Below are 27923 nucleotides of genomic sequence, written 5' to 3'. Positions count from 1 at the left end.
CAAGAATCTTTACTGGGAACGTGACACAGAAGTTCACAATATATTTGAAGGGCCTTCCACGGTGCTGCAGCCCCAAAATTTTCACAGGGTATGAACTAAGTTTTGTGAAACGTTAAGTGGAGACTTTGCTTCTATTAACTTTGGATAATGTTTCCAATAAATATATGGATGAAATCCAATAAATTCAATTCCATTGATGGAAGATTACTGATGATGACATACCCATAATTGGTATAAAATAGACTTGTTATAATAGAGAAGGAATTTTTAAATACAAAATATGAAACGTGTATTTTAATGATTGTAATAAAACAGTATTTTATAGGCTACCGTACAGCCATGTGACTGTATTTTTATTTTCTTGTTGATTTTGCTTTTGCGAATTATCAGCTTGTACACTGTTAAAAACTTTAATAATACTGTACTGTTAATTACACTAAAAATGGAAACATTGAAAAAAATCCTTATATAAAAAGCAAAAATTGTCATTTCTCCCATTCTCTTTGAAATGAACACACCAGAAGTAAGGCAGAAGTAGCAGAAGGTGTACTGGAGCATACCTAGACCTTAATTCATTTTCGTATTGTTATTATTTTATGTTGTTTTTACACCTTGTTAATGCAATTCCAACTCAAGCATATACAGATTGTAGAAAAGAAAATGATTTTGAATTACCTGATGATATTTGCAATCCATAATTAAAATTGGATAACATCTTCACTTGAAATAATTATGTACAATAATTTCTTTTAAAAATGTTTGTTTCACAGTTAAGTTGTTGTTTCAACAGTGTAACATTATTGAGAAGATACATTGTATAACTGCTTCTTTTTATTTTGGTTAAATTTATTCCATTGTTTTAAATGATACTGTAATATTAATAAGCATGGGAAAAACTGCAAAATAAATAAATAATAATAATATTATTATTATTATTCCCTGATTTTAACATTTTACTTTCTGCACAAAGCATCTTCTCAGATTTTAAGTAAAGATGGAACATTATCAATCTGAATAAGTTCAATACAGTATTTATAACTTCATCAATCCCAAAAGTTGAAAAATACTCTGTCACAAGTCTTAATATTTGTAAACAAATAACAGCTCAGCTATTACAACAACCAACAAACCGTAAGAGTCCATGATACTTTCCAAAGTAACAAACATGCAATGGTCTAAAAGAAATTGTACAATCTAAAATTATAAGGTGATTTCATAATAGCAAATTGATGAGCAGCAAAGTGCTTTATTTAACATGTGTATGTAGGCCATTCGGAAAGTACAGTAGGTTTGCGACCGCGTAACTGTCTTGTTCAGACAGTCATTTGTTTGCTGTGTTCAATGTGGTGTATCTAGATGCCTGGAGCATTTGCCGACCTGGTCATGTGGTAAGTGTAACAACAAGCTGTAACAATGAATGCGGTGACCATAAGGTGCATGGCACGTGATTCCTTTCTTGCATCGGAAAACGTTAGACCCTGTACCATTCTTCGGAGACTTGTTGCAATCTATGGCCAAAGTGTTATGAACACAGCAAGTTTCCAGAAATGGTGCCTAAAGTTTGAGTTGAGAATGGGCAAACAGATGTTCATGACATGGAGCGATCAGGGTGACCCTCTGTCATTGTGGATGCACTGAAAAAAAAGGTGGACCACGTCATTCAGATTTTTACCTTTCTTTTCGACACCTTGCTGGTAAACGCTTTTGCACGTGATGAGGACCTACAGGATACTCTCAAGGACCAACTGAATCACCTCACCAGGCAGCAACATGGTACGAGGAGGGGATAGTAAAACTGGTGTTGAGGTACGACAAGTGGCTGAATTTCAAAGGTGACTATGTGGAGAAGTAGGTAAAATTATGTGGCAAAATGGGTATATTCTCTTTCTGTAATATTATCAATAAATATCTTTGTATGGTGAAACGTTCTTAACTTTCCGAATGACCCTTGATACTCAAATGAGATACTTTATCTGACCAATTACTAGCAATGTGAGAGAAACATTTTCTTTCACCACTTACACAATTGCTAATGCGAAAGCACCCGTAATGTTGCATATATAACTTTTGGTCATTCAAATCTTGATACTTAAAAAAAAAACAGGGCATGCCAAAAAAATGGTACAGTGGATTAAAAAACTGAAAAACTGCAAAAATAATAATTATAATAATAAACTTAATGTACTCAAGTATCAATGAAGAGTAGATAAAATTGAGAACTGTATTTTTTTAAGAATGTGGTTTTCATAGCTCATGAATTTTAACATCCTGTTTTGATTCTTGCACAAAAAAAAACTGGAGTAAAATTCTCCGAATGCATATTTTGTAACCATCTCTAAAGCTGGCTATAAACTAATGTTCAATGAAGCTAAAAATAATGAACCTGAGAATGCAACAAGTAAAGATTTGTGCATTAGTTTGTAGAATGAAATAATTAAACCTGGCACATAAAGTCTCATCAGTATTGTTGCTTTGAGTGTTGTATGAGTGTCTAAAACATACTGTGGGTGCAATGTGGAGCTAGAAGCACTAAAGTATAAATAATGATAAATAAATAGATACATGTGTGTGCTTAGATCTACAATGTTGAGAATAATGAATGTAAAACATGTAGGTTACATGATGTTTTTTAACACAACATAAATATATTGTTATTTTTTATGAAATTATAAGAAAAAATGGAAACTTATATAAAGTGCAAACAATATAGCAATAATAATAAAGTCAGTATCAGATAGCACAAGTTAGGACAATATCCCGATCCAGCAAGCAACATACAGAAGCTAGTACATGCATCTATCAATATTAGTTTCTACTCAGTAGCAATACATCAATTAACAATCCTCATTTCAACAAATTAAATTTGTTATTTTCCTGTAGTTTACGGTTATTACAAGCATAAGAAAACAGATTTTCGTTGTGACGTTTCAGAACACATGCTCCCTTCATCAGACATTAATTTTCATTTTGACTAAAGATACAGTTATAACAATGGTTAGCAATTTTTTTAACATGGCACATAAAACTAACCATTGTTATAACTGTATCTTTAGTCAAAATGAAAATAAATGTCTGATGAAGGGAGCGTGAGTTCTCCTGAAACGTCACAACGAAAATCTGTTTTCTTATGCTTGTAATAACCGTAAACTACAGGAAAATAATTCTACAATGCAAGCAATGCGTACATACAAGAAAAACTAAAATTAAACTGGACCTATTAATTCATGAAACGCACTTTACTTGGGTCAAAGTAGTTAAAAGTAAGTTTCATGGTGTGCATTTTGACTGCGAGGAGGAACAATGCTTCAGAGAGGCTTCTAAATTCGTACCAGACTAAAATGAGCTGAAAATCCAGCTTTTGGAATTTTCCCATCATATGTGACTTGATTGTATGTCAATTCTTGCAACACCTTTCTAGGCCTTTTCTCAAATATATACTATAATTGCACATGTATAATGTGCATATGTGTATAATATACACCCTGGTTTTTGACGAGGACAAACAATTACATCTTGTATATAATGCACAGTTCAACCCAGGTTCAAGAAATGACTTTCTTAGTTGTAGGTCGTAAAGCCGTTGCTATGCTGATCAAGAGTGAATGACATCTATTCAAAGTTGCCTGTTGCTATATGTACCATGAGGAAAATATCGTCTTGTATATACAATGAGTCACCAAGCCATGCCACCTGCCCCCCCCCCCCCCCACCGTCAACTGTGTTTAGTACCCCAAAGCTTTGACTTCTGTAACCACCTTCTTCATTCTGTAGTAGGAGAAAGGAAATAAAAATTATGCTACAAGTTTGCAATACTCAGGAAGTTACTTTCTATTATATCTTGCCCAACAAACACCGCTGATACACATCCCGTATGACTGGAGGTGCATGCTTGAATTCAGCCAGAATGGTGCCACTTTTCTTGTTGTCGCAACGTGAATTTAATGCGAAGTTATACAATGGGATTTACATTTCCTATGATTAGATGCTGCTCTGATGTTAAGATTAAGTGGGTTTACACTTACAAAAAATAAAAAAATAAAGAAATATTATATTTCTTCAATTACAAACATTTTACTACAGCCAAAGCAGGAGAGTATATATTATAATTCAAGCCTAGCTAAACTATCTGTAAAGCCTGAAGCCTAGAGAGTAAAAGTTGCAACCTGAATTCTTAGGGAGTTGGCAACCTGAATTTTTGGGAGTTGGCAAACTGAATTCTTAAGAGTTGGCAAACTGAATTCTTGGGAGTTGGCAAACTGAATTCTTAAGAGTTGGCAACCTGAATTCTTAAGAGTTGGCAACCTGAATTCTTAAGAGTTGGCAACCTGAATTCTTAAGAGTTGGCAAACTGAATTCTTAAGAGTTGGCAACCTGAATTTCTTGGGAGTTGGCAACCTGAATTTCTTGGGAGTTGGCAACCTGAATTTCTTGGGAGTTGGCAACCTGAATTTCTTGGGAGTTGGCAACCTGAATTTCTTGGGAGTTGGCAACCTGAATTTCTTGGGAGTTGGCAACCTGAATTTCTTGGGAGTTGGCAACCTGAATTTCTTGGGAGTTGGCAACCTGAATTTCTTGGGAGTTGGCAACCTGAATTTCTTGGGAGTTGGCAACCTGAATTTCTTGGGAGTTGGCAACCTGAATTTCTTGGGAGTTGGCAACCTGAATTTCTTGGGAGTTGGCAACCTGAACTCTTGGGAGTTGGCAACCTGAACTCTTGGGAGTTGGCAACCTGAACTCTTGGGAGTTGGCAACCTGAACTCTTGGGAGTTGGCAACCTGAACTCTTGGGAGTTGGCAACCTGAACTCTTGGGAGTTGGCAACCTGAACTCTTGGGAGTTGGCAACCTGAACTCTTGGGAGTTGGCAACCTGAACTCTTGGGAGTTGGCAACCTGCATTCTTAGGAGTTGGCAACCTGAATTCCTAGAAGTTTGAAACCTGATGCCGTTGGGATGGCAATGTGGCTTCCTTCAAGACACGAAGAACGAGCAAAATGTGTGTGTCTAACCACTTATACCGGGGGTTTACACGAGCCTAGTCTTCTCCATTCCTCCATGGTTTAGGGCCATGTGTTATAGTGAGATAGCACAGGTCTTGGGCTCAGCATACGCTACTGACCCAAAGTATTTTTGTCACACCATTAATGGGCAAGTAATAGTGCTAATATTTTAAACAACTTGATAATACATAACACTAAAAAAAACATGTCGTGTAGCCATTAGTAATAATTAAAATTGTTGAATTTTTAGATTGATTGATTTGGTTTATTTTACTTCGCTTTTCTTCCACTTTTGGCTAATCGCAAAGATGAGGATGAATGATGATATGATGAAGGGATGCTCACAAAGAACACCCATGCTCAGGATGGGATTCTAACCCGGCGACCCTTGGCATTATGATGCAAGGTAAGAAATATAATAGTTGTTTACATAATATGTGTGAAAAAAAGTGTAACACTCAATGTGCATCATTCAGAAGACTTAACAACAACAAAATATAATTCAATTCAATTATCTAAACTTTTTAAAAAAACTAAGCAGTAATTTCTGAATCCAATGAATAATCCCTTGAGAAATAAAATTTCCTCTCATGTTTAAGTATCTCATCCAAATGTATTCTATTAATAGTAACTATTGGAAAATTATGCCAACATTATGACCCAAACAGTTGGTGAATTTTGTTTCAAGTCCGTCCTATGCATGGATGGGCTAATCGGACTGGACGGCATCGGTATCGAACCGGGGACCCCTTGATGACATTACCTCTACACCACTGGGGAGGCAAGGAGATGAACCTGGGTGCCAATACTACAGCATAAACCCAACCACTACTCAATACATTTGGCACTTCCAGTGTTATAGAGCCTGCTACGGTTATACTGAGGACACACACAAAAACTAGTAAAACTAACTACACACACAAAAATACAAACAAAAGGCAACACATAACAACGGGAAGCAGTTCAATCTGTCTTTGTCATAATAGCCTTGGAATCCTCCATTTAACAAAGTACATACCTAGAATTACGTCCCAGCATCCATGCTAATATGAAAATGAATCACACACCAACAAACATCTATGCCTAGAGCCACCACCAATCTTACGGTACCCAACAACAATGACCGTCAATTACAAAAACAGTAAGTAGTAGTAAAAAATTTGCACATACCCAACTTACCACGGCTCTTGGCAGCCAGGTAGGCCAGATAAGCAGGGGAGGAGTGGTACACTTTCAAACTTTTCTCATACTCTAACTGAAAGAGGAGACGAAAAACAAGACGGAGCTCAGTTTAATGATGCGACTGTTTTTTAAACTAGGATGGATTGATATCCAAAAACAAGTATGCACGTACAATGAAGTGCATGTATCTCACCCATGGAACTGAAATGTCATTTGCTGCAAGGGAACGAAGAGGCACGGTGTGACCAGGTTGTCATGCAGTGGCAAGTATGTTGTCGTTCTTTTGTTGCATGAGGACAAGCATTAGATCGCAAGCACTTACGGTTGCATTCATGAAACTCCCAGGCTAGCTAATGCTACCTTTTCTGCATGTGCAAATTGGTAGACTACACCTACAAATTCAGGTGAGTTGAGTTGGTGTTCTAAGTCCACTTTATGCACAGTAAGGCTAATCGGGACTGGACCTACAGTTTAAAGTGGGATCTGAACCACTACGAGCCTCCAACAGGTATCGAACCTGGGACTCCTTGATAACAAGGAGTTATCAAGTGCAATGTGCTTTGAAATTCGTCTTAGGTCCACTTTATACACACATATGCCAATCAGGACTTGACGTGGGATCTGAATCACTACTGGGTATCGACCTCTTGATTACTAAGTGCAATGTTATTTGTGCTTCTTGGATTAGGGTTTGTGTGATTGGTCTGTATTTCATCCTGTTGTCCAGACTCTTTTGAAGTATGGAGTGTCAGGTGAGATGAGCTTCTCCTGTGTTTCAGTGGAGTGTCGGTTTCTACTGCATGATGGCGTGGGTTTCCTTGATAATGATGAAGGAATCTGTCGGGTGGGACACTGTGGTGGCAAGAGATGGTACGGCCTATGGTGAAAAGGTGATGAGCAATGCCAGAGTTTGCTGTCTGTATGTCTTGGCATAGCCTAAGTGTTCACTTTTCTTTGCTTGCTGGTTTACCAAGCACTTTTAAATTAAATTCCCAGACCATTTTCTGGTGCTTTGACATAATAATCATCAAATTACAGCTCTTGCAACATTGTTCAAAATAAATGAACAAAACTTAGCTATAAAAACATTTTTGTATATAGTACATATTCCATCAAGAAACTGGTTCAAGATAGAGAGAATTTATTTTCATTCTCAAATCGTAGCAAGTATACAAAAAACACCTCATTAAGTTTCATTGTTTCCTTCTTGATACTTGGCAGGACGAGTGTGATGATGAAACAGGGATCAAGCTTTGTTATCAAGCCCACCATTGGTGCATGGTGTTCCTCATACGTGCTCTGCCGTCCCATTGAGAAAAAGTCATTTTAAAACAGCATCATATGAGGGGAAGCCATCTCATCCATTGCCACTTGCTGAAAGAGCTGGATCTGCAATGGTATTTTAAGTGTTCTTTTATCTTTTAGAAAATGCTGATTTTGCTTCGCTCGGACAAACTTTTATTAATCTTCACAGCTGTTTATCATCCATGTTGGGGAATGTTGACAGTGTTCTAAAAAATATTTTTAGCTTTTTGAGAGGAGTGGGACTCTTCACAGTTTGTGAGAAAGTTTTTAGACTAGCCTTATGTTTCTAACATGATGTGAAGAGGAAGGGATTATCTACAAAGTGAAGTGATAATAAAGTCAGTGAGTGGACATAGGAGAAACGAAAAAGAGGCTGAAAGACAGGTTGAAACAACATAGGGATGATGTACGACTTAAGAGAGAGAGAGATATGCGATATTTAGGCACACAAGAGAAACAGGACATGACAGAGTGGGATGACGCTAAGCAGATAGGATGGGAGAAGAGAATCCTAGTGAGAAAATGGAAGAAATCCAAGGAAATAGAGAAGAAAGGGAAAGAAGACACAATGAACTGGAATGGGGAACTGAAGATAAACAAATAATGGAAGAAGGTGTTTGAAAGAAGTTTGAGTTGGTGTTTTAAGTGTTTTAAGTCCACTTTATGCACAGCAAGGCTAATCGGGACTGGACCTACAGTTTAAAGTGGGATCTGAACCACTTGTGCCTCCACCAGGTATCGAACCCGGGACCCCTTGATTACAAGGCAATGGCGGGTGTTAGAAAGAGTGGAAAGGACAAGAGCAAAGGAGGAGAGAAGGAAGAGGAATGAAGAAAGAAAGGATAAGAAAAAAGAGCGTGAGATAAGAAGTTCAACCACGTTCCAGATGAAAGGAAATGTTTATCTAAAGCGCATGTCAGTGAAACAACAGTTGACAGAAGGCCATCTGCTGGAACACTTGGAAAGGAATGTTCCAGATAAATAACTTAATAATAATCTTGTGTCTGGAGGGGAGTGATTTTTGTGTATATATATATATCTTCATGTTTTGTACCTTATTTCATTTGCATTTGGTACAGAGAGTGGGATGAAGACCTTGCTAGAAGGTTGAAACGTAATGTTTAGTTTATGTTTTAAAATAAAATACATTTCTGTCTTGCTCAGCATATTGAGTTTTTGGTTATGATGTGTTTGTCTTGTGCAGGTCCGTTTAAAATCTTGAGCTACTAACCTCTCTCAAGGGGGTCTTAACAATCTATTTTAACTTTAAGGCAAGGCTTTTATATAAGAGGATGTTTTCCTTGTACACTTTGAAGGGTGAAAAATGGCCATACGTGTCGATGCACCAAAAAATTATAACTCTCACATTCATTCATCAATTTCTCCAGTTATTTGGATGTATTTTCAACTTCCCCTGACTTTCCCAGGATTTTTAAACCAATGGGAACCCTGAGATATACCTATACTGTGAATACCTGCCAGAAATGAAAGACATTCATGTAATTAGCTGCCGGGAGTTACAGTGATGCCAACCGCAGAAGAAATTACACAAATATTAATAGAAACAAACAAAAAATGAAGCACCAAAGTGGTCCAGGCATGGGTCAAGGAAGCAGTACTCAACTGGTATGTATAGATGGTACATACGTAACGTTTGGAAAACTCCCCACTGATATTTACGAAGCAAAAGCAAAAATACGTGTAAGAAGGTCCAAACTGGAATATGTTAACAAAAAAAGCATCAAAGGTTATTCGTCTTCGTCCTCAAGGTACACAATGCTCATAAGTAGATGATGGTAATGTTTTGTAAGAAGGGGCATGCTCCTTGCTATTTATGCACGCTAGAGGAGACCTCTAAGGTAGTTCTTAGAGAGGCTGACCTACCTTTGTTCTTGGCAGCCACCCACGCTTGGTAGGCAGGAGAATTGTGATAGTTTTTCAAAGCTTCGTTATATTCTACCTGGAATATACAGTTTTACGACATTTAGAAGTACACAGCAGGTATCTTAGACCATGCAAGTGACAAGATCGTTCATCTACGGAAGCAAATAAAAACAGTACACAAAATGTTCAATAAACACTGCAAAACAGTTCATGTATAATGTTATGAAAAAATAAAGAAACAGACCAGCAAATGTTATGGAACTAATAAAAATAATGAAGACATTGTACATTAGTGTACTCTTTTTTTAAAAAAATCTCTGTGTTCTGGTATGCAAAGCCAATCTTCATCTGATTGACTGACTTAGCTTTTCTGTCACTTTTGGCTAATCTCAAAGTAGAAGATGAGAGATGATGCAATGAAATTGACGATGGAATATTCGCAAACAGCCATGCACAGGCTAGGATTTGAACCCAGGACCACTGGCAGACCAGTGCTAACCACTTGGCCACAGCGACCAGCTACATGTACAATTGCGAGAATAATTGGGAAGTAGCGTGAAAACCCGAACCAGATTCTGGTCCAGTGATGGAACCAGGACCGTAGCTAGAATTGATCTCCAGATGGGGCTCATGGGTTATCAGGGAGAGCATTGTAAACCAAGTCCATTTTTAAAAAGTTTAACTGTGTTAAATGAAGGTAAATTATGTGAGGGGAGGTGGGTGATAAAGTTACATAAAGTTTAGAAATATCACACAAATACTACATTTCTTCTGTATCTTTTAAAATATCACTTGAAGTGTCAATTGGCTGCTACTGAAATCATCCATATTACATTTGATGATACAGATATTTATATCGCACAAGAAAAAATGGACAATATTCAATCACAGTGCTTAGCGTACGTCCCCCCCTCCCCCCCCCCGCCAAAATAAAAAACTCCCCTTCATTCCCTAAACTTGGGACCTGTTTAACCTTTGACTCAGATGCAGAGGGAATTTGCATAACGACATCAAAATCACAGATTTCTGTATAAATGGGAGGTCGCAATAGGGGCAACGAAGGTACAGATAAAGAAGCTCCCCTGTGAAGGAACTTTCTGAAGTCTAGAGAAGAGAATATCCTAAATGCTTGCCGCTACTTACACTTCTTATACATAAGATGAACAAATGTAATAGCTGCTGTTCATGCTCTGCAAATTCATCTTTCACCAAAGTTGTGAGCAAAATAATATCTGCTGTCTACAGTTTCACTTTTCACTGCAAACGAATTACACAAAATAGTTTTACCTAATGTCATGAGGGCTGACGGGCCTGGATGAAACTTGATGAATTGACCAAAAGTCACCCCAGCAAAATGATGCTACTGTTGACTCTCAAAGGGGAAGGGTGTCAAGGGTTTAGTGCATTGTTTCTTTCTTGCACAATAGTTACACATACTGTTCAAAATGATTATCAGATAAGAACATGCAAATTTGGCAAAAAATACTTATTTTGACCACTACAAGTACAATGTCTTCACTTTTTTAAAATTCATTTTTATCCATAGCTCTTTTATGACTGAGCTATGATTTAAATATTGATATCTTGCTAACAGTAAGCAAATTATATCATACTACAGGTCTCGCTCAAAATAGTATAGCCTATTTTTCTAGAAGAGAAGTACAGTTTTTTTTTATGTACAAAAAAGACATTGGGAATAAAAATTAAAATTGTACACATCCAATAAAAAGCCACCTCTTAATGTCACTATGATTATTTTATGTGATTACACTAGCTGAAGGCAATACAAAAAGCATGACCTAGACATCATGGAAATAGAGGCAGAATCCCATGGCTAGGAAACACATTCAAACTTTGGCTTTGACTAGGAAGAAAAAATTAAACATCTTTAAACAGTTCATCACATATTTCTCTTACATTTATGCATTTCAATTATGCAAAAACTTTTTCTTTAATTTCAACTGAAAAGTAAATAAACAACAGATACAGAAAATTATTCAAAAGTATTTCAAATTAAATTGAATTTATTTTGAAGACAGCTTATGCACAGAAAGATTCTTCGAGAGTGGACCTACAGTTTAAAGTTGGATCAAAACCTTCACTGGGTATTGAACCTGAGACCATTCCAACAATTACAAGGTACAGGGTGTTGCAAAAGTCATCACCTGATTTTCTTAACCTATAGCCTGGGTTATAAATTAAAGAAAGTAGGTTTTCTTGTGTTAAACTTTTATTGATACTTTTAAGTTTTATGTCCTCAATTTTCAAAGATAATATCCAATAAATGACCACCATTCAAATTGATGCAAATTTGGGCTCTTTTTATTGCGTTTTCCATGGTGTTGGAAATCTGCGGGGAAATGTCTTCAATTTCATGCTGAATATTGTTGTCCTTTAGTTGTTGTAAGGTATGTGACTTATTCACATAAACCAATGACTTCAAATATCCCCAAAGGAAGCAAGACGTCGAATGGTTTTCGGTGTAGGCGCTGGACGATTGGGAACGTTACTTACGTGAAATTTAAAACCACGTTTACCGCATTCATCATGGATTGGGAAAATGTTGTCTAAATTCTCGTTGTGTCAAGATTACAGATAGATTATTCCTTAAAAATATTATCACAATTTTTCCACGTTCATGTGGGGTATACTTATTCATTTCCCCACACAATAAATTTCGTGAGTATCTTCTATTTAACTGACAAAACACTACTGATATAAACAACAAGATGTCAAAATAAAGGTCAGTTCAAATAGGATGATGACTTTTGCGCCACCTTTTATAATATGTGGACATATTACAGCCTCACATTAGCAAAGTGTAAACTTACTCTGGAGCCAACGATTCATTTCGCTAAGATCACCAACTCAGCTCAAATACCCATACGAGCTGACACACTTGCTTAATACTATGTCTCCAGGAGCTTGGAGGCAGGACAGTGGCCATTGTTAAAATGTGTCAAACATAACCTCCACACCATTAAAGATATACAGGGTGATTCAGTAAAAGCATTCAAACAGGAAATAGGTGATGCACCACTGAACAATTTGAGATGGGGAATCTACAGTTGGAGAAGCAAGCATAACGATGGGCTGAAACATGTCGAGCTCTAGCATGTACAGTCACGGACACTTCTTGGTTGTAACAAACCCATTAACTCTCAATGGTATCGTTACGACCCAGAAGTGTCCGTCCGTGACTGTACCATGGCCCATAGGAATGACAATAAGTAACATGTATGGACATTTAGTGACACTGCTGAAGTACAATGAGTAGCAACATTTATTGACAGTGATTTACACATATGAGGTAAATGCTTGACATTTGGCAAACAGGCATCAACAACATACAATAAGGTACCTCACAACAGTTGTTCAAAATGATGACAACCACACAGAATGCAAGCAAGACAGTGGTGTACGAGATTCAGCTGCACCCTTGAAAAATATCCCTGGCACATTACGAATCGCATCACAAGTTGCGCCAATCCTGGGAACAAATTCCATGTCCGTGTTGACTGGGGTCTCATGAACAAGTGATATCCCTGATGAAAAATTGAGAAGATGCAGGTCAGGTGACCTTGCAGGCCAGGGAATAGCCTTTCCCCATCCAACAACCAAACATTGCCGGCAGCAATAGACAAAACTAAAAATAATTGAGGTGCCAGCCCCCTTTTCCCAGGAGCCATTTTCTTTCAAATACGAACTAAGATACTCATGATAACTAAGATAAAGCTACACATTTTGAAACGTGACCTTAAAATTTTTAATTTATTAATTAATACAAGATTGGTTTAAAAGTAATTAATTCTTGCATCAGAGTGGCCTTACTAAAGAAGGCTCAATACCATTAATAACTATGCAATATAATAATGACCGTGTCTACCATATCGCTAAGATTCCAAGATTTTGTAACAGAGGAAAAAATTACAGTAACTTGTTTATTATTCGGATTTAATTATACACGTTATACAGAAAGCACAGAAACATTAAACAAAACATACTGTACTAATTATTTTCTTTAAAAAGTAATGGAAATTTCTGGAAGCAAACTTCAAATATTAAATAAATAAAAAAAAAAAACTGAATTTTAAAATTTAGTAATCAGTTGAAAATTTTTATTCGCCATGGCGACCAGGCACCCTGTGTTTATCTACCCCTGGTTGCAGGCGTCCACAATGAAGTGGGGCGATGCTCCGTATCTTGGTACGCTGGCTTCTCCGACCCTAGGTTCCTTATCTCAAATTGTACAGTGATTTCCTGTTTCCTTTTTGTATGCTTTTTCTGAATCAACCTGTATGTATTTATCAAGCCGGTGCCAGTAAAGCTGCATTTGTAAGGGGGGAAAAAATCGTAGTCACTACTTCCGTCAATGGAAGTGCATAAGAAACTAACCACTTACCTTCTCAGCCTCATATTCGTCTACGTACTCCTGCTTGTCCTCCTCCGGCAAGTCCCGCCACATCTGGCCAATGATCTTCCCGATCTCCCACAGCTTCAGCTCCGGATTCTGGGCTTTCACCTGGTCCCATACCTTCCGGCTGTACCTCATGTAAGGCATGAGCGGCTTCTCGGGAGGCTTCGGTGGTTTGGGGATGCGAGCATCACTCTGTGGGAAAGCAGACAAGGATCAAGGAAAATTAAATTACTACTACTGGTGAACAGAAGGAATATTATACATAAGTACAAATATTTATACCAATTGGTTAATTCTTCCTTGATTTAACCTCATAAGCAAAACTATATCCTGTCAGCTTTTGGTTATTTCTTGTCACCCCTCATCACATACGACAGGGAAGAAACTGACAAGCCGCATGGGAACAGTGTAACAAGAGGGCGTCCCTTCTTTTTTAATGTTTTAGTTGTACATAGGACTTTTAGTGCGAAGGTTTTACAGTGATACTTTTAACAAATGATAGAGAGCATGGGGGTAACAATGGTTTTAGAAGCGTTCTCCAAATTTTACCTTTACCAAATTTGTACAGTTTCCTTTTTCCTGACGAATGACATGATTTGACGAGGCTATGGTATATTTCGGATAGCCGAGAAAAGAACCTGAAGATGGAAACAGTTGTTTCCGAAATGTCGTTGCACAAAATAGATACTCATTTCACGTAAGTAACAAAGTTTTGTATTTTTAATTTATTGAAAATACGAATTAATATACAGGGTGATTCTTTATGTAGTTTACAACTTCAATAATTTATAATTATTTATTGGGACTTCATACAGACTTGGTTTATATGTCATTATGCAGCAAAACAATTCAAGTTTTTATTAGAAATCTGTTATGGTTCAACGTGTGCACCGTTGGTCATCCTGGACACATCCCAACGAAAGTCAATTTCCTGCCAAACATTAACCAGCATTTCAGGAGTAACATTAGCGATGGCTGTTGTGATGTGATCTTGAAGTTCATGAAGATTATGAGGTATGGGGAGGGCTGTACACCCTATCTTTCACAAACCCCCACAAAAAAGTCGAGTGGAGTGTACTCTGGAGACCGTGGCACTTAGCTCTTTCCGCGCCAGTGAAAGTTGTCATTTTCAACGATAGACCAGTGGCCCCGCATGTGATCAACTCCGCAACTACACACTACCTGAGTCAAAACTTGAAGCGTTTTGCTGCATAATGACATATAAACCAAGTCTGTATGTGGTTCCAATACACAATTATAATTTCTTGAAGTTGTAAACTACATAAAGAATCACCCTGTATATAAAGTGAGTAAGTCACACATATCGTGAATTATGAACCCCTCTCCTGTTTTATCCAAACTAGTTTCTTCCTTTTGCACCTTGAAATGTTTCACTATATTTATTGTTTAAAACTTTGTTCTACGGTATGTCAGAGAAGTCCCTTTACCTCTACTTGAATGTATCCTGTTTCAACAGTGTTGAAATTTGGCCAGTATTAGTTTACTTGGGAATGATTTTCTTTTCGTGGTTGGCATCCCTGCTCTGAAAGTCACATGGAATGCTCACTAGAATTCGAATGTCAGTTGTTGCAACCATGGCTGATGCGAGCTGAGGAACACTGAGTGACGTGTGTGTATGCACGAAGGACAAAGCATGGGGCAAACAATGTACTGTAACATAATGTAATATATGTTGCTAATAATCATTAGTGAAAATCAGAACTGGAGTATTTCACAAGGTACTAGCGGGGTAACATTTATATTAAGAAAGAATCAGAACATGCAAGAAGAACGAAAACTAATGTTTTTCTGAACTTTTACATTAGAGCCAATAGGCTCTGCAATCAAAGAGAAGAACTTATAAAAGAGGAAGAATGGATTATGAGAACAGGGAACAGGAATGGGTATAGAGACAATGAAATGAGGAAAATAAGAAGGTGTGCCTATAAAATGTGCGAAAAAGAAAAAAAGAGGGAACCTTGAGAAGAGTGAAACCAAAGGGAATGAAGGAGGGAAAGAGAAAAATGCATATAAGTTCACGGGAATTCCATACTTCAAAAATGTTTCAGAAAAAATCAAAAAGGTATTATTAAACGGGTATAATATCAAATGCAGAATGAGAGCCGCACGGAACATCGAGAAGCACTTCTCTGAGTATAAAACAGCAGGAATGGAAAAAGTCAAAGAAGATGAGATAGGGGTGTATAGCATTAGGTTTAATTGCGACAAAGAATATATTGGGCAAACAGGGAGAAGTATGAAAATTAGATGGAAAGAGTATGATAAAGATATTAGCGATGCAATTCCTAGAACAGGCCTATCAGAGCACATCTTGGATAATTCACATAAAATTAAGAAAAGAGGGATTATTAGAAGGGAAAGGAATATCATTAATAGGAATGTACGAGGGCTATTTTTTTTTTCAAGGTCCGATCGGTCGCGAAATAAAAACCACAGAGAAATCAAAAATGTTTTTATTTGCAACATTTAGCTACACCTTCCAGCTACTTCTCGATGTAGTCGCCACCCAGATTTAGACATTTGTCGTGGCGTGGTACCAACTTTCCAATACCCTCGTCATAGAAGGCAGCCACCTGTGTTTTCAGCCAATTCTCTACGCTGGTCTGCAGCTCGTTGCCTGTGCCAAAATGCTGTCCTTCTAGCCAGCGTTTCATGTGCGTACAGAGCAGAAAATCTAAGGGAGCCAAGTCCAGGCTGAAAGGTGGGTGATCAAACACCTCCCATTGAAAACGCTGCAGGAGCGTCTGTGTTGCACCTGCAGTGTGCGGCCGAGTTGTTGAGTTGGTGTTTTAAGTCCACTTTATGCACAGTACGGCTAATCGGAACTGGACCTACAGTTTAAAGTGGGATCCGAACCACTTGTGCCTCCACCGGGTATTGAACCCGGGACCCCTTGATTACAAGGCAATGACGCTACCACGATGCCATGGGGGAGGCCCAGTGTGCGGCCGAGCATTGTCATGAAGAAGGACAATGCCTGATGACAACATTCCTCTTCGCTTGTTCTGAATTACCCTTCGTAAACGTTGAAGCATCACGTTGTATGAAGCTGCAGTGATGGTCGTGCCTCGTCCCATGAATTCCACCATCAAAACTCCTTTTCTGTCCCAGAACACAGTAGCCATACACTTTCTGATGAAGAAGGTTCGCTTGCACTTCTGTGGTTTATTCGGGGAATGGGAATGCATCCACTGTTTGGATTGCTCTTTTGTTTCTTCATTTTCGAAATGGACCCATGTCTCGTCCCCTGTGACAATTTTGTTCAAAAATCCTCTCCCTCATCATGGTAGCACTGAAGAAACATTAAGGCGGCACCCATTCGCTGTCTCCTGTGTTGGTCGGACAGCATCTTGGGAATCCATCTCGCACAGAGTTTGCGGTACTGAAGTCCCTCACTCACGATGATATAGAGAGCTGACCTTGAAATTTCGGGAAACGACTCACTCAACACAGAAATTGAGAACCGACGATTTTCTCGAATCGCCTGATCCACTCGCTAAACAAGATCATCGGTTGACACTCGCTTCCTTCCCTGACTGCCTGCATCATGAACGTCTCTACGTCCTGCTTCAAAGTTCCTGCACCATTGCCGCACTTTGCTGTCACTCATGAAAGTTCACCGTACACTGCACTCATTCGTCGATGAATTTCGGCTGCATTGCACCCCTCAGCATGAAGAAATCGAATGACTGGATGCACTTCACACTCGGCGTGCGACTCTAATGTTCTAGGCATGTTTCCATGCTCACTGCACGCTCCGAACTGATACGTGCGACGTGATGCGATCAACGGGCATACTAGATACACTGCGCAACACATCCACACACAGCTTCATCGGATTTTCAACGTGGTTTTTATTTCGTGATCGATCGGACCTTGATAAAAAAAATAGCCCTCGCATATGAAGTAGCAAACATATGTAAAGATAGGAATAATAAACTGAATAGGGAAGATGGAACCCTCAACTATATTTGGATTAACATGTTTAAATGATGGGAAAAATTGCAAAAAAAATAAATAAATAAAATGGGCTTTCAGGTAACCACGGAAGTAATCCAGAGGTGCAGGAAATACGCGAGTTCGATCCGGAAGTGACATAGATGAAGGGAAGCATAGACAGCTGAATAGGTAATAGCCTGTGCCAATTTCCTGCATTCCATATGGGAGCATCAGCTGATGACAGCACGTTTGGCAGGGGGTTTTGATTTTATATTTTTAATTGTTTTAACCCGTTTTATAAATTTTAGTGAACAATGACAAAGGGTAAGGACATATTTTTTAATATGGGAACAAGTTTTATCAAAATTTCTACCTTCAATCCAACCCGCAAAACCTTTTCCTTGAAAGGGTAAACTTGATGCGGCATGGTAATGACATGTGGCTAAAATTGCCTGAAGGAGGCAGTTGTACCTCCGAAACGTAGCAATTTCAAATAAGAAGACTCACAATATCGTAAGTAGTGACCTTTTATTTGATACTTTTATTGTGTTTTCATAATAGATACATTTCTTAATATTTGTCTATTGTAAGGAATTCGCACAAAATCAATTATGAATAATTTGCTCTTTAAGTAACATGATATTTGTTTTAGAGCTTCATTTAGTTAAACCAAAGCCTTCATTTACCAAATATTACAATTTGGTATCAGCTGTTGTGAATGACCTATCAACAGTACAAGTATTTTTCACATTACTGAAAAAAAAATCATGCATAATTTTCAAATTCAATTAATACATGGCTTTCTCCATCAAAGTGCTTTTCACTCTGGGTATTGTATACAGAATTCACATCAAAAAGCTGACGATGTACTTACAACAGATCCTTTTCCGACTTTCTGTGGATTGAAGCCAGGATGTCCATGGGGGGTGGTGATAAATGGACTCTGGTTAGAAGACGAATCTTTCTGCAAGAAGATAATTGAATTTAATTATGTGGTAAAACGTAAAAATACGGCACATGAAGTGTAAGGAAGATTTTTCAGTTCTAAAGAACGTCAACAATAGTTATTCAATTGTAAAGGTTGATGTGAAATCTAATATCCTCACTGTAGAAGAAAACATTATTATTATTTTAATAAAACATTATGACAACTTTGGCAATCACTTTAAGCCTATAACTAGCATGAAAATTATATTTGTTTCTTGCAGAATCAATTAACAGTCTACTGAAGCATATTATAATTTATGCAATAAATGGAGATGGACAAACTGGACATTTCAGAGTATTTCTACAAGACAAATATGTAGTCGGGTGATTGTTAAGCCCATTTAACACTAACATTTAATCAAAATGCATGGCAATTTTTTAAAGTTATCTTCTAAATGCCAAAAAACTAACATTTTTTTTTTAAAAAAAAGGAAAGATCTGTTTTAATACTATTCCTTGTTGAACGTAAACATTATTATTCTGTGCAGAAGACATGTCGCATTTTAGACAGAAATAAATGACTAAAAACATGAAGAACTTACACCAGAGCTGGATGAAGAACTGGATGCACTCGATGCCCTCAGACGTTCTGAAAGGAACAAAGATGAATCTCCTAATTGGAAAGCAGCATTTTTGTTTCATTATTAATCAACATTTGACGCTAATAATTATAAGTTGCAAAAATGTGGGAACTCAGCATTACTAATTTTTAACGTCATTAAATTTTGAAAGAATTGCATCCTTTAATAGCAACTTTCTGTGTTGAAAAATGATGTTCGAAGTAGTAACTTGTACTATGACCATATTTTTAAAAACATAATTTTAATGCGAATTTTATCTTAACAGAAAACAAAACATGGAATGTCAATTTTTCTTTCAATGCTAGGTTTCGACAAAAGTTATAGAATGCAAATACACACAAGTAAAACTGTTCAACCTAATTTAACAGGGCATATGTAGAGACACTTGGAGGGAGGGAATTTGTTATCTGTTCATCTGCAGATTGTATTTCTCACACTAACTCCAAGATTTTTTAGTTTCAAAAGAATGAAGATTTGATTTTTGTTGCTTAACATTGCTCCTGCCACTTTTGGCTAATCATGATGATTAATTAGATGAAATTGATGAAGAACAGACATGGCCAGGCTAGGTTTTGAACCCACGACCACTAGTATTGTAGCATGCTGTGCTAACCACTCTGCTACAGAGATTGGCACAAAAGAATGAAGGCATAATACCAATGCTGTTTAGTTGGGCACTAAAGATTTATAAGAAGAGGATTCTAATGATGGGTACAAATGAAAAACATATAATCCAAGAAAACTTAATTTCATATTCATACATGTACATTGCTTGCAGAAACTGAGATGTATAGTTAAGTCAATAAAGCTCAAAGTTTGTCTGAAGTCCTTACGCTTAGATAGACTATTTGGAACTGGATGTAAACTGAATCAGTAAGGCCCAAGTCAATAAAGCTAAACCAAAGTAATTGCATCCTTCTCCCTTCTCTCCTATCTGAAGAAATTAAGACAACAAAACAAATTTACCAGAAAGGACAAGACATTTCCTAAGTGGTTTTATTGAGTCAAGAAAGTATATAGGGTGTATCATAAGTAATAGTGCAATCTGACACAGTTGAAAGTACACGATAATAGAAGCAAAAAAGTCTCCGTAAACATGGGTCTGCAAACAAGCCATTTTCGAGATAATTGTGATGTGTGGTTACAAGCCACCACTGACTTCATTGTTTGTAGTCGTCGTCCTAGTTGGCAAAATGCTAATACAGGGTGGCTACAAACAAGCAGAAATGAAATTCCCTGACTTTTCCAGGTTTTCCAGGACAAAATTTACATTATTCCCTGACAATTACAAATTAAACTAAATCGATGTTTTTGCAAATGGATATAATAAACTCATACAGATCCAGATATGGTTTTGTTAAGTACAAATATTATCTTTTATGAAAATGACTTAATTTCTCTATTCTCTATGTTTTTAATTCAAACTGCAAAATAGTGAATTTGGAAAATTATTACAATGCACAAGCTAGGGAAGGATTACGGAATTTTGTCATGCGCAGTAAGTTTAAAATAAAATACTTGATTATTTTTAAAGTTACGACTAAATGAGATAAGAGTGAAGAGTGATTGATTAAGAAATACAATTTGTAATTTATCAGTCTCCTTATACATTCTGGGTATTATATGTTGATATTTCCACTGAGGTTTGGAACCCTCTGCTTGCAAGAATCATGAGTGCGGACTCATTTTTCGATGCATAAAGCTACTTCTCTCTTCTCTGTAAAGCAAACAACTTAACTCTTGCATATAAGTGAAACAATTGAATCGAACAAAATAAAGTATCATATTTCCTTACATTATCAATGGGATTTCTGCTTCAGTACAGTATATACAAGTGAAGCACTGTGAAACTGACAACATGCAGTTATACCATTAATGCCGACGAAAAGGATATGTACGTAGGTATCAGAAATTTAACGCAAGGAATTTATAGAATTGCGTTGTATAGGTACCTGATTTAGCTAACCACACATTAAAACAGGAACACTCTAATAATAAAAGCTTCTGAAAGATCACATACGAGGGGCATCCTGAAAAAGCTCCAATGGTGCCTATACGCAGCACTAGTGGTCGGAGAGCGACACACACACGTGCAGGCAGAAAGAAGTGGCATGTAGCTGTAATCTGGTACAGTTGCAATGCAGTCGTTTTAGGACAGTTCTAGGTTAAAAATTGCAGCTCTCATACAGTCTCCCACCGACTGCGATGTAGCCTACATTGCACGCTCAGAATTTGGCACAGACAGAGCCACCAGCAATCGTGTGAGGTGTGCAGACCGGACGTCGTGAGTGATAGTATGGTCAGACGATGGTGCAGACAATTCACGGAAGGCCAATCGAATGTGCACAACCCCATACAGCTGAGCACACACGGGCCCTTTGCATCACTTCAGGTGAGAGATCTTGGACCACTCCCTGAACAGCCCTGGCCTTGAATGTACCGACTTTCATCTCTTTGCTTAACTGAAGAAGTTTCTGGCAGGGAAATGATTTGTCAGCTACACTGCGGTAGAGATAGTTCCAGTCTTTGCTGTCAGACACACATGCCATGGGCATACAAAATTTAGTGCCATGCTACGACAAATGCCAGAACAACGGTGGTGATTATGCCGAAAATTAGCTTAGGACTCACTGTTACTAATGTAATAAATTACAACTGATATTCTTGTTTTATTTATGCCTAATCGGTAGGGACCTTGATATTTTGTTATTTTTTTACAAATTGGTGTATTTTCTTATTTTTTATTTTTTACTATACGGTGTTATTTTCCCCAAAATTCACATTTTCATTTTAGCGCATTTTCTGGCAAATATCTGCAATTACACCTTCATGGTGTTTTTAAAGTACTGTTTCAAATTGTAAGTCACATGGCTTACGCCTCTTCGTGAGAGTTTGATATATCCCTTTTCCATATCCCTTTTTTTAATTTTAAGGTAAGGATTTTAGATAATGGAATTTTCGCCGTATATACTGAAGGGTGCATAATGGCCATAAGTGGCGACACACCCAAAATTAAAATCAATCAATCTCACGTGACAGATACCGATATATTATGGCACCAAAAATTGGCATTATCTTTTTTTGACTTGTTACTGTTACGTTTCCCAAAATTCGCGTTTTTGTTTTAGAACATTAATCTGCCAAATATACCGAAACTTAATACTCCATTGTGCATTTAAACTATTATTTTAAATTGTAGGTCACATGGTCTACGTCTTTTCGTGACAGTTTGATATGTTGGAACAGATTTTTGAGGAAATAAAAGGAAAGTGCTCCCCTGCACTTTTCCATGAAGGTGTATAGGGTTGTGGAGTTAGGGCCCCACACTTTCTTGATCAAGGCTGAAGGTGGGGGTGATGTGATCAGCACCATGCTCCTGGCTACCTTTATCCCTCCAAGTTTTCTCAAGGTACCAGCTTCATATGATGCTGGGTGGGCGCCGGAGCAGTTTGAATAGGTGGAAAAGTATCCGGTTCTTCCCCGCAGGGGATCGACCCTGGGTCTCTCGCATAGTAGTTAGACGCCCTAACGACTGAGCTCCACTATTACTTGCTCGACAAATGCCGATGGTGCGCACTTAGCTTGGTAATTCAAAACATATCTCGTGTGACAAATACGAAGATGTGGCTCCCGTGTGACGGTAGATACGCACTCGATCTCCTGTTAGAACCCTGCCACTTTGCTCTGTGATGGAAATGGTTTTGATACAAGTTCAAAAAATCGTGGGAAATACTTGATTTAATGTGGCTGTCGGAATTATTCCATGTACGTATAACTCTATAGTTTACTCTTGAGTAAAATGTTGGAAAACTTGCACGTTCTATGTACACAAACATGACCTAGAAAAGACAAGAATGTTGGATTTCATGGAATTTTTCGTTGTTTTAGGCCATTTCTTTAAAAAAATCGCTAAAACGCCAACAATTCGCATTATTTCGATATTTCGAACGGGCGAAAAATGTGTCCAGACATCACTGCACATTCATAAACATAACTTCACAGCAATTACCATTTTTCACGGTTTTGACGTTTGCAAAAAATCAATGTCCCTACTAATTGGAAATTACTTTCTGGCCACCCTTCGTATAAATCAGTAGATGGAAAGTGAAAATTTAGCAGGGCTGGCAGAGAAGAGTCAAATCTTGAAGAAAGTGATTTGCCTTTATGATTGAACGATTCGAGTAAATATGATATTAAAATTTTTAAGTATTTATTATTAGTATTTTGTTTCATAATACTGGACATTAACCTTACTCAGTGAGAGATTAATGACCATCTCTCACGAGTTTAAACAGACAGGACAGAGAGTGGCGTTAAATTCATTGCAATAATAGTATTGCAGTAAATTTGAGGTTGGGAGCATGCATGCACTGGCCAATTTTTATAACGTTCACAAATGCAGATTTATGTTTCACTTTTTCGTGATAGTATTCAATATATATCCCATTTGGTTGGATTCTTCTTCATATCTAAGAATAGAGCAATGTCATTGTAAACGTATGTTAACTTGTGCAAAACCACTAATACGTCAGGATGATGAAAGAAAACCTTCGTAAGCACTGCTACATTAAATAAGGCGAAGTGAGCCAGAAGAGTAATAAAATTCCAGCAGCATATTTGCAGTCTTAAGCTCTTCTTGTTTATGCATGCGATTTTTGTTGGATGTTGCAGTCCATGCAATTTCTGTCGCATGTTGTAGTGAGATACTTTGTCGGGTGGCGATATTCGACAAAAATCGTATGTATCAATGGAACCTATTTGTTTCCATGTTCCTTCAGTTTGCCCAACAAAATGCCTTACTACGACGTCCGACAACTATGGGACGGCCCCACCCGTTCGTATCCCCTCCATCTGTTGACAAGTTCCCTTACTACTCCTATGCGGACAAGAAAAAATGATAATTCATTGCATTTTCCACGTAATATTAAAAGGCTTAACCTTTACTCCCCCGATGGTATCATCAGAGTAAGGTCGTACTGGCCCGATGATACCATATGACATCATGGTGCTTTTTGGACCTTCATACTCTTATGTTTGGGTGGAAACTCTGACACAGGTCTGGAGTAAGCCTGGGAAATTCATATTAATGACCAACCTCCCCCCTCTCCGCAACATATCCATGCCACATTTCCGAACAGAGTTTCACATTTTGATTGATTGATTGATTGATTTAGTTTATTTTACTTCGCGTTTTGTGCCTCGTGGCTAATTTGCGAAGATGGGGATGAGTGATGAAATGATGAAATGGATGAAAATGGACATTCACAAACAACCATACCCGACCGGGATTCGAACCCGGGACCCTTGGCGTCGCAGCACGATGTGCTAACCACTCGGCCACAGGGTCGGGCAACACACACACACATTTTGGCTCATTATTCAACTTGCATGGCACCCAGGAATATGAAATATGTTTCAATCTCTTTGGAAACGTCCATTCTTTGAAGAGAATACTAAGGTTTGCGCCCTCTTCCCAAAATAGCGGGAGAAGAGAGGGCAAATTCCAGTTGTTTTTTTTAAAATTTGGTGGTCGTGCCCCCAAACACCCCTTCCTCAGTTCGGCGTTCTGAATTGTACACAGTTGCATGCTATGATGTTTTAGGTGCAAAACAAAACTTATCCGAAGTAGATTGCTCTCATAGTGCACGAGTTATAACAAATTTCCTCCAAAAATGCAAATTACCTATTTTTCGTAAAAAATAATAATCACATTTTGGCTTATTATTCAACTTGTATGGCACCCAAGAACATGAAACATGTTTCATTCTCTTGAAAAATGTCCATTCTTTGAAAGGAATACTAAATTTCGCGCCTTCTTAACAAATAGCATGAGAAGAACTGGGAAACTCCAGATTTTTATTGTTTTTTCATTGAAATTCGGGGGTCGCGCCCCCAAAAACCCCCTTCCTCGGTTCGGCGTTCTGAATTGTACACAGTTGCATGCTCTGATGTTTTAGCTGCAAAGCAAAACTTTTTGCAAGTAGATTGCTCGCATAGTGCCTGCCCGTGTTGTAACAATTTTCCTCCAAAAATGCAAATTACATATTTTTCGTAAAAAAAAAAAAAATCACATCTTGGTTTATTATTGTATGGCACCTAAGAACATGAACCATGTTTCATTCTCTTGAGAAATGTCAATTCTTTGAAAAGAATACTAAAGTTCGCGCCATCTCCCCAAAATAGCGGGAGAAGAGGGGGGGGGGCAAACTCCAATTTTTATGTTTTTTCCATTGAAATTCAGGGGGACGTGCCCCCCACCCCCAAGGCGCCCTTCTTCGGTTCGGCATTCTGAATTGTACACGGTTGCATGCTATGATGTTTTAGCTGAAAACCAAAACTTATCTGAAGTAGATTGCTCCCATAGTGCCAGAGTTATAACAAATTTCCTCCAAAAATGCAAATTACCTATTTTTTGTAAAAAAAAAAAATAATAATCACATTTTGGCTTACTATTCAACTTGTATGGCACCCAAGAGCATGAAACATGTTTCGTTCTCTTGAGAAATGTCAATTCTTTGAAAAGATTACTAAAGCTCGCGCCATCTTAACAAATAGCGGGAGAAGAAGGGGCAATCTCCAGATGTTTATGTTTTTTCATTGAAATTCAGGGGTCGCGCCCCCCAAATCCCCCTTCCTCGGTTCGGCGTTCTAAATTGTATACGGTTGCATGCTCTGATGTTTTAGCTGGAAAACAAAACTTATCCGAAGTAGATTGCTCCCATAGTGCCCGAGTTATAAACAATTTTCTGAGCAATATGCAAATTACCTATTTTTCGTAAAAAACAGAGTTTCACATTTTTGCTTATTATTCAACTTGTATGGCACCCACGAACATGAAACATGTTTCATTGCCTTTGGAAATGTCCATTATTTGAAGAGAATACTAAGGTTTGCGCCTTCTTCCCAAAATAGAGGGAGAAGAGGGAGCAAACTCGATTTTTATGTTTTTTCTATTGGAATTCGGGGTACGTGCCCCCCCCCCCCCCAAGCCCCCCTTCCTCGGTCCGGTGTTCTGAATTGTACACGGTTACATGCGCTGATGTTTTAGCTGGAAAACAAAACTTATCCGAAGTAGATTGCTCCCATAGTGTCCGAGTTATAAACAATTTTCTGAGGAATATGCAAATTACCTATTTTTCGTAAAAAACAGAGTTTCACATTTTGGCTTATTTTCAAAACAAAAGTTATCCGAAGTAGATTGCTCCCATAGTACCCGAGTTATAACAATTTTCCAGCAAAGAGTGTTCGAATTTAAAATTCCCGCCGAGAACCCCGGGCTAGAGAAATTTCTCTCTCTCTTCCCCCTCCTACCATCACTGGTTTCTGGCGCCGTGGTTGTGTTGCGTATAAAAGGGGCCTAAAAGTTGAGGCCGAAACTTACGAACGAGATTTCCTGTTCCCGTACAGAGTTCCATAACGATATCTTTCAAAAAAAAAAAAAAAAAGAAAGAAAAGGACGAAATTCCCTGACATTTCCCTGACTTTTTTTGACACCTCAAATTCCCTGACTTTTCCCGGTTTTCCAGGTTTTCCAGGTCTGTCGCCACCCTGTAATAATACAGTATGAAAACTCATTGAAAATCTCTCTGCTTTTACTGAACATTCTACTTACTTTAACAAACGTAAGTATGTTACATGTTACAATTACTGTACACTCGTACCTGTTAAAGGAGGTGTTCAAAATGGCATCCTTGCATCTGGATGCAATACTGTACGTGGTTCCACATTGAGTCTGGAATTGTTTCGAACACCCCCAGTTCATTTTGGAATTGGTCACAAGCATGTACAATTTTCTGTACTGATTGTATCCATCCTATTTGATTACAACGCCATCTCTCAGAAATGTTCTGTTTTGTAAACAAAGAGCAAACCTCGGAACGTGCAAGGAGTAAAGCACTCTGTTTACTACATGCAATCAGTGACGGCTTCTAACCACACACTCGCACACATTATTAGCATTTTACCAACTAGGATGACGTTTACAAACAATGAAGTCAGTGGCAGCTTGTAACCACACATTCGCAATTATCTTGAAAATGGCTACTTTGCAGACCCATGTTTACTGAGACATTTTTGCTACTATTATCATGTACTTTCAACTGTGTCAGTTTGCGCTATTACTAATGATACGCCCTCTACAAAAAGTACACACACTCATTTCATTTTGGGATTGGTGTCCATGGAGGAAGACACTCAATACTGCATGTTTGAAACGAGCCTAAGATGTCCAGCTGTTTTCTGCAGTATTTCCCTCAACACAGCCGTTTTACAGAGTGAAATTGTAAATTTAATTTGGTTTGATATTTGTTACTTAATGTTGCTTTACTGCCACTTTCAGCTAATTGTGATATCATGAAACCGATGACAAGACACTCTCAAACACCACCCATGCCCAGGCTGGGATTTGAATCCAGAACCCCTGGTGTCATACCAGACTGTGGTAACCACTCTGCTATGGAGGTCGACTGTGGAATTTTAATTCATATATTTATCTAAATATTGATGCATTATTTATAAATGATACCTCATTCTCTTTAGGAATAATCAGACTATGAGGTTTTGCTAGAAACAGGCACATACACCTTACTAATTAGAATAAAGATTTTCTAG

The 27923-nt window shown here is 37.9% G+C and overlaps 1 protein-coding gene across 5 annotated transcripts in view; it reads right to left on the bottom strand.

Moving 5' to 3' along the window:
* Positions 1 to 27923, bottom strand: part of LOC145999752 (uncharacterized) — an 84987-nt gene that overhangs the window by 38214 nt on the left and 18850 nt on the right. For 2 of the 5 annotated variants that reach the window (XM_083137042.1, XM_083137043.1), the window contains 4 exons: positions 19275 to 19321; positions 18620 to 18709; positions 13771 to 13977; positions 6168 to 6252 (listed from right to left, as the gene is read on the bottom strand). In XM_083137042.1, the coding sequence (XP_082993168.1) occupies positions 6168 to 6252; positions 13771 to 13977; positions 18620 to 18709; positions 19275 to 19321 (429 nt within the window). Of the gene's footprint in view, positions 1 to 6167; positions 6253 to 9368; positions 9445 to 13770; positions 13978 to 18619; positions 18710 to 19274; positions 19346 to 27923 lie in introns of all 5 variants that reach the window. The other 3 variants (XM_083137040.1, XM_083137039.1, XM_083137041.1) reach the window with 3 other exon arrangements.

Source organism: Lepisma saccharinum, chromosome 15, assembly GCF_977018435.1.
Source record: "Lepisma saccharinum chromosome 15, izLepSacc3.1, whole genome shotgun sequence".
NCBI lineage: Eukaryota > Metazoa > Arthropoda > Insecta > Zygentoma > Lepismatidae > Lepisma > Lepisma saccharinum.
The sequence above is the reverse complement of the archived record's forward strand: the minus strand, read 5'-3'. Positions and strand labels throughout refer to the sequence as shown.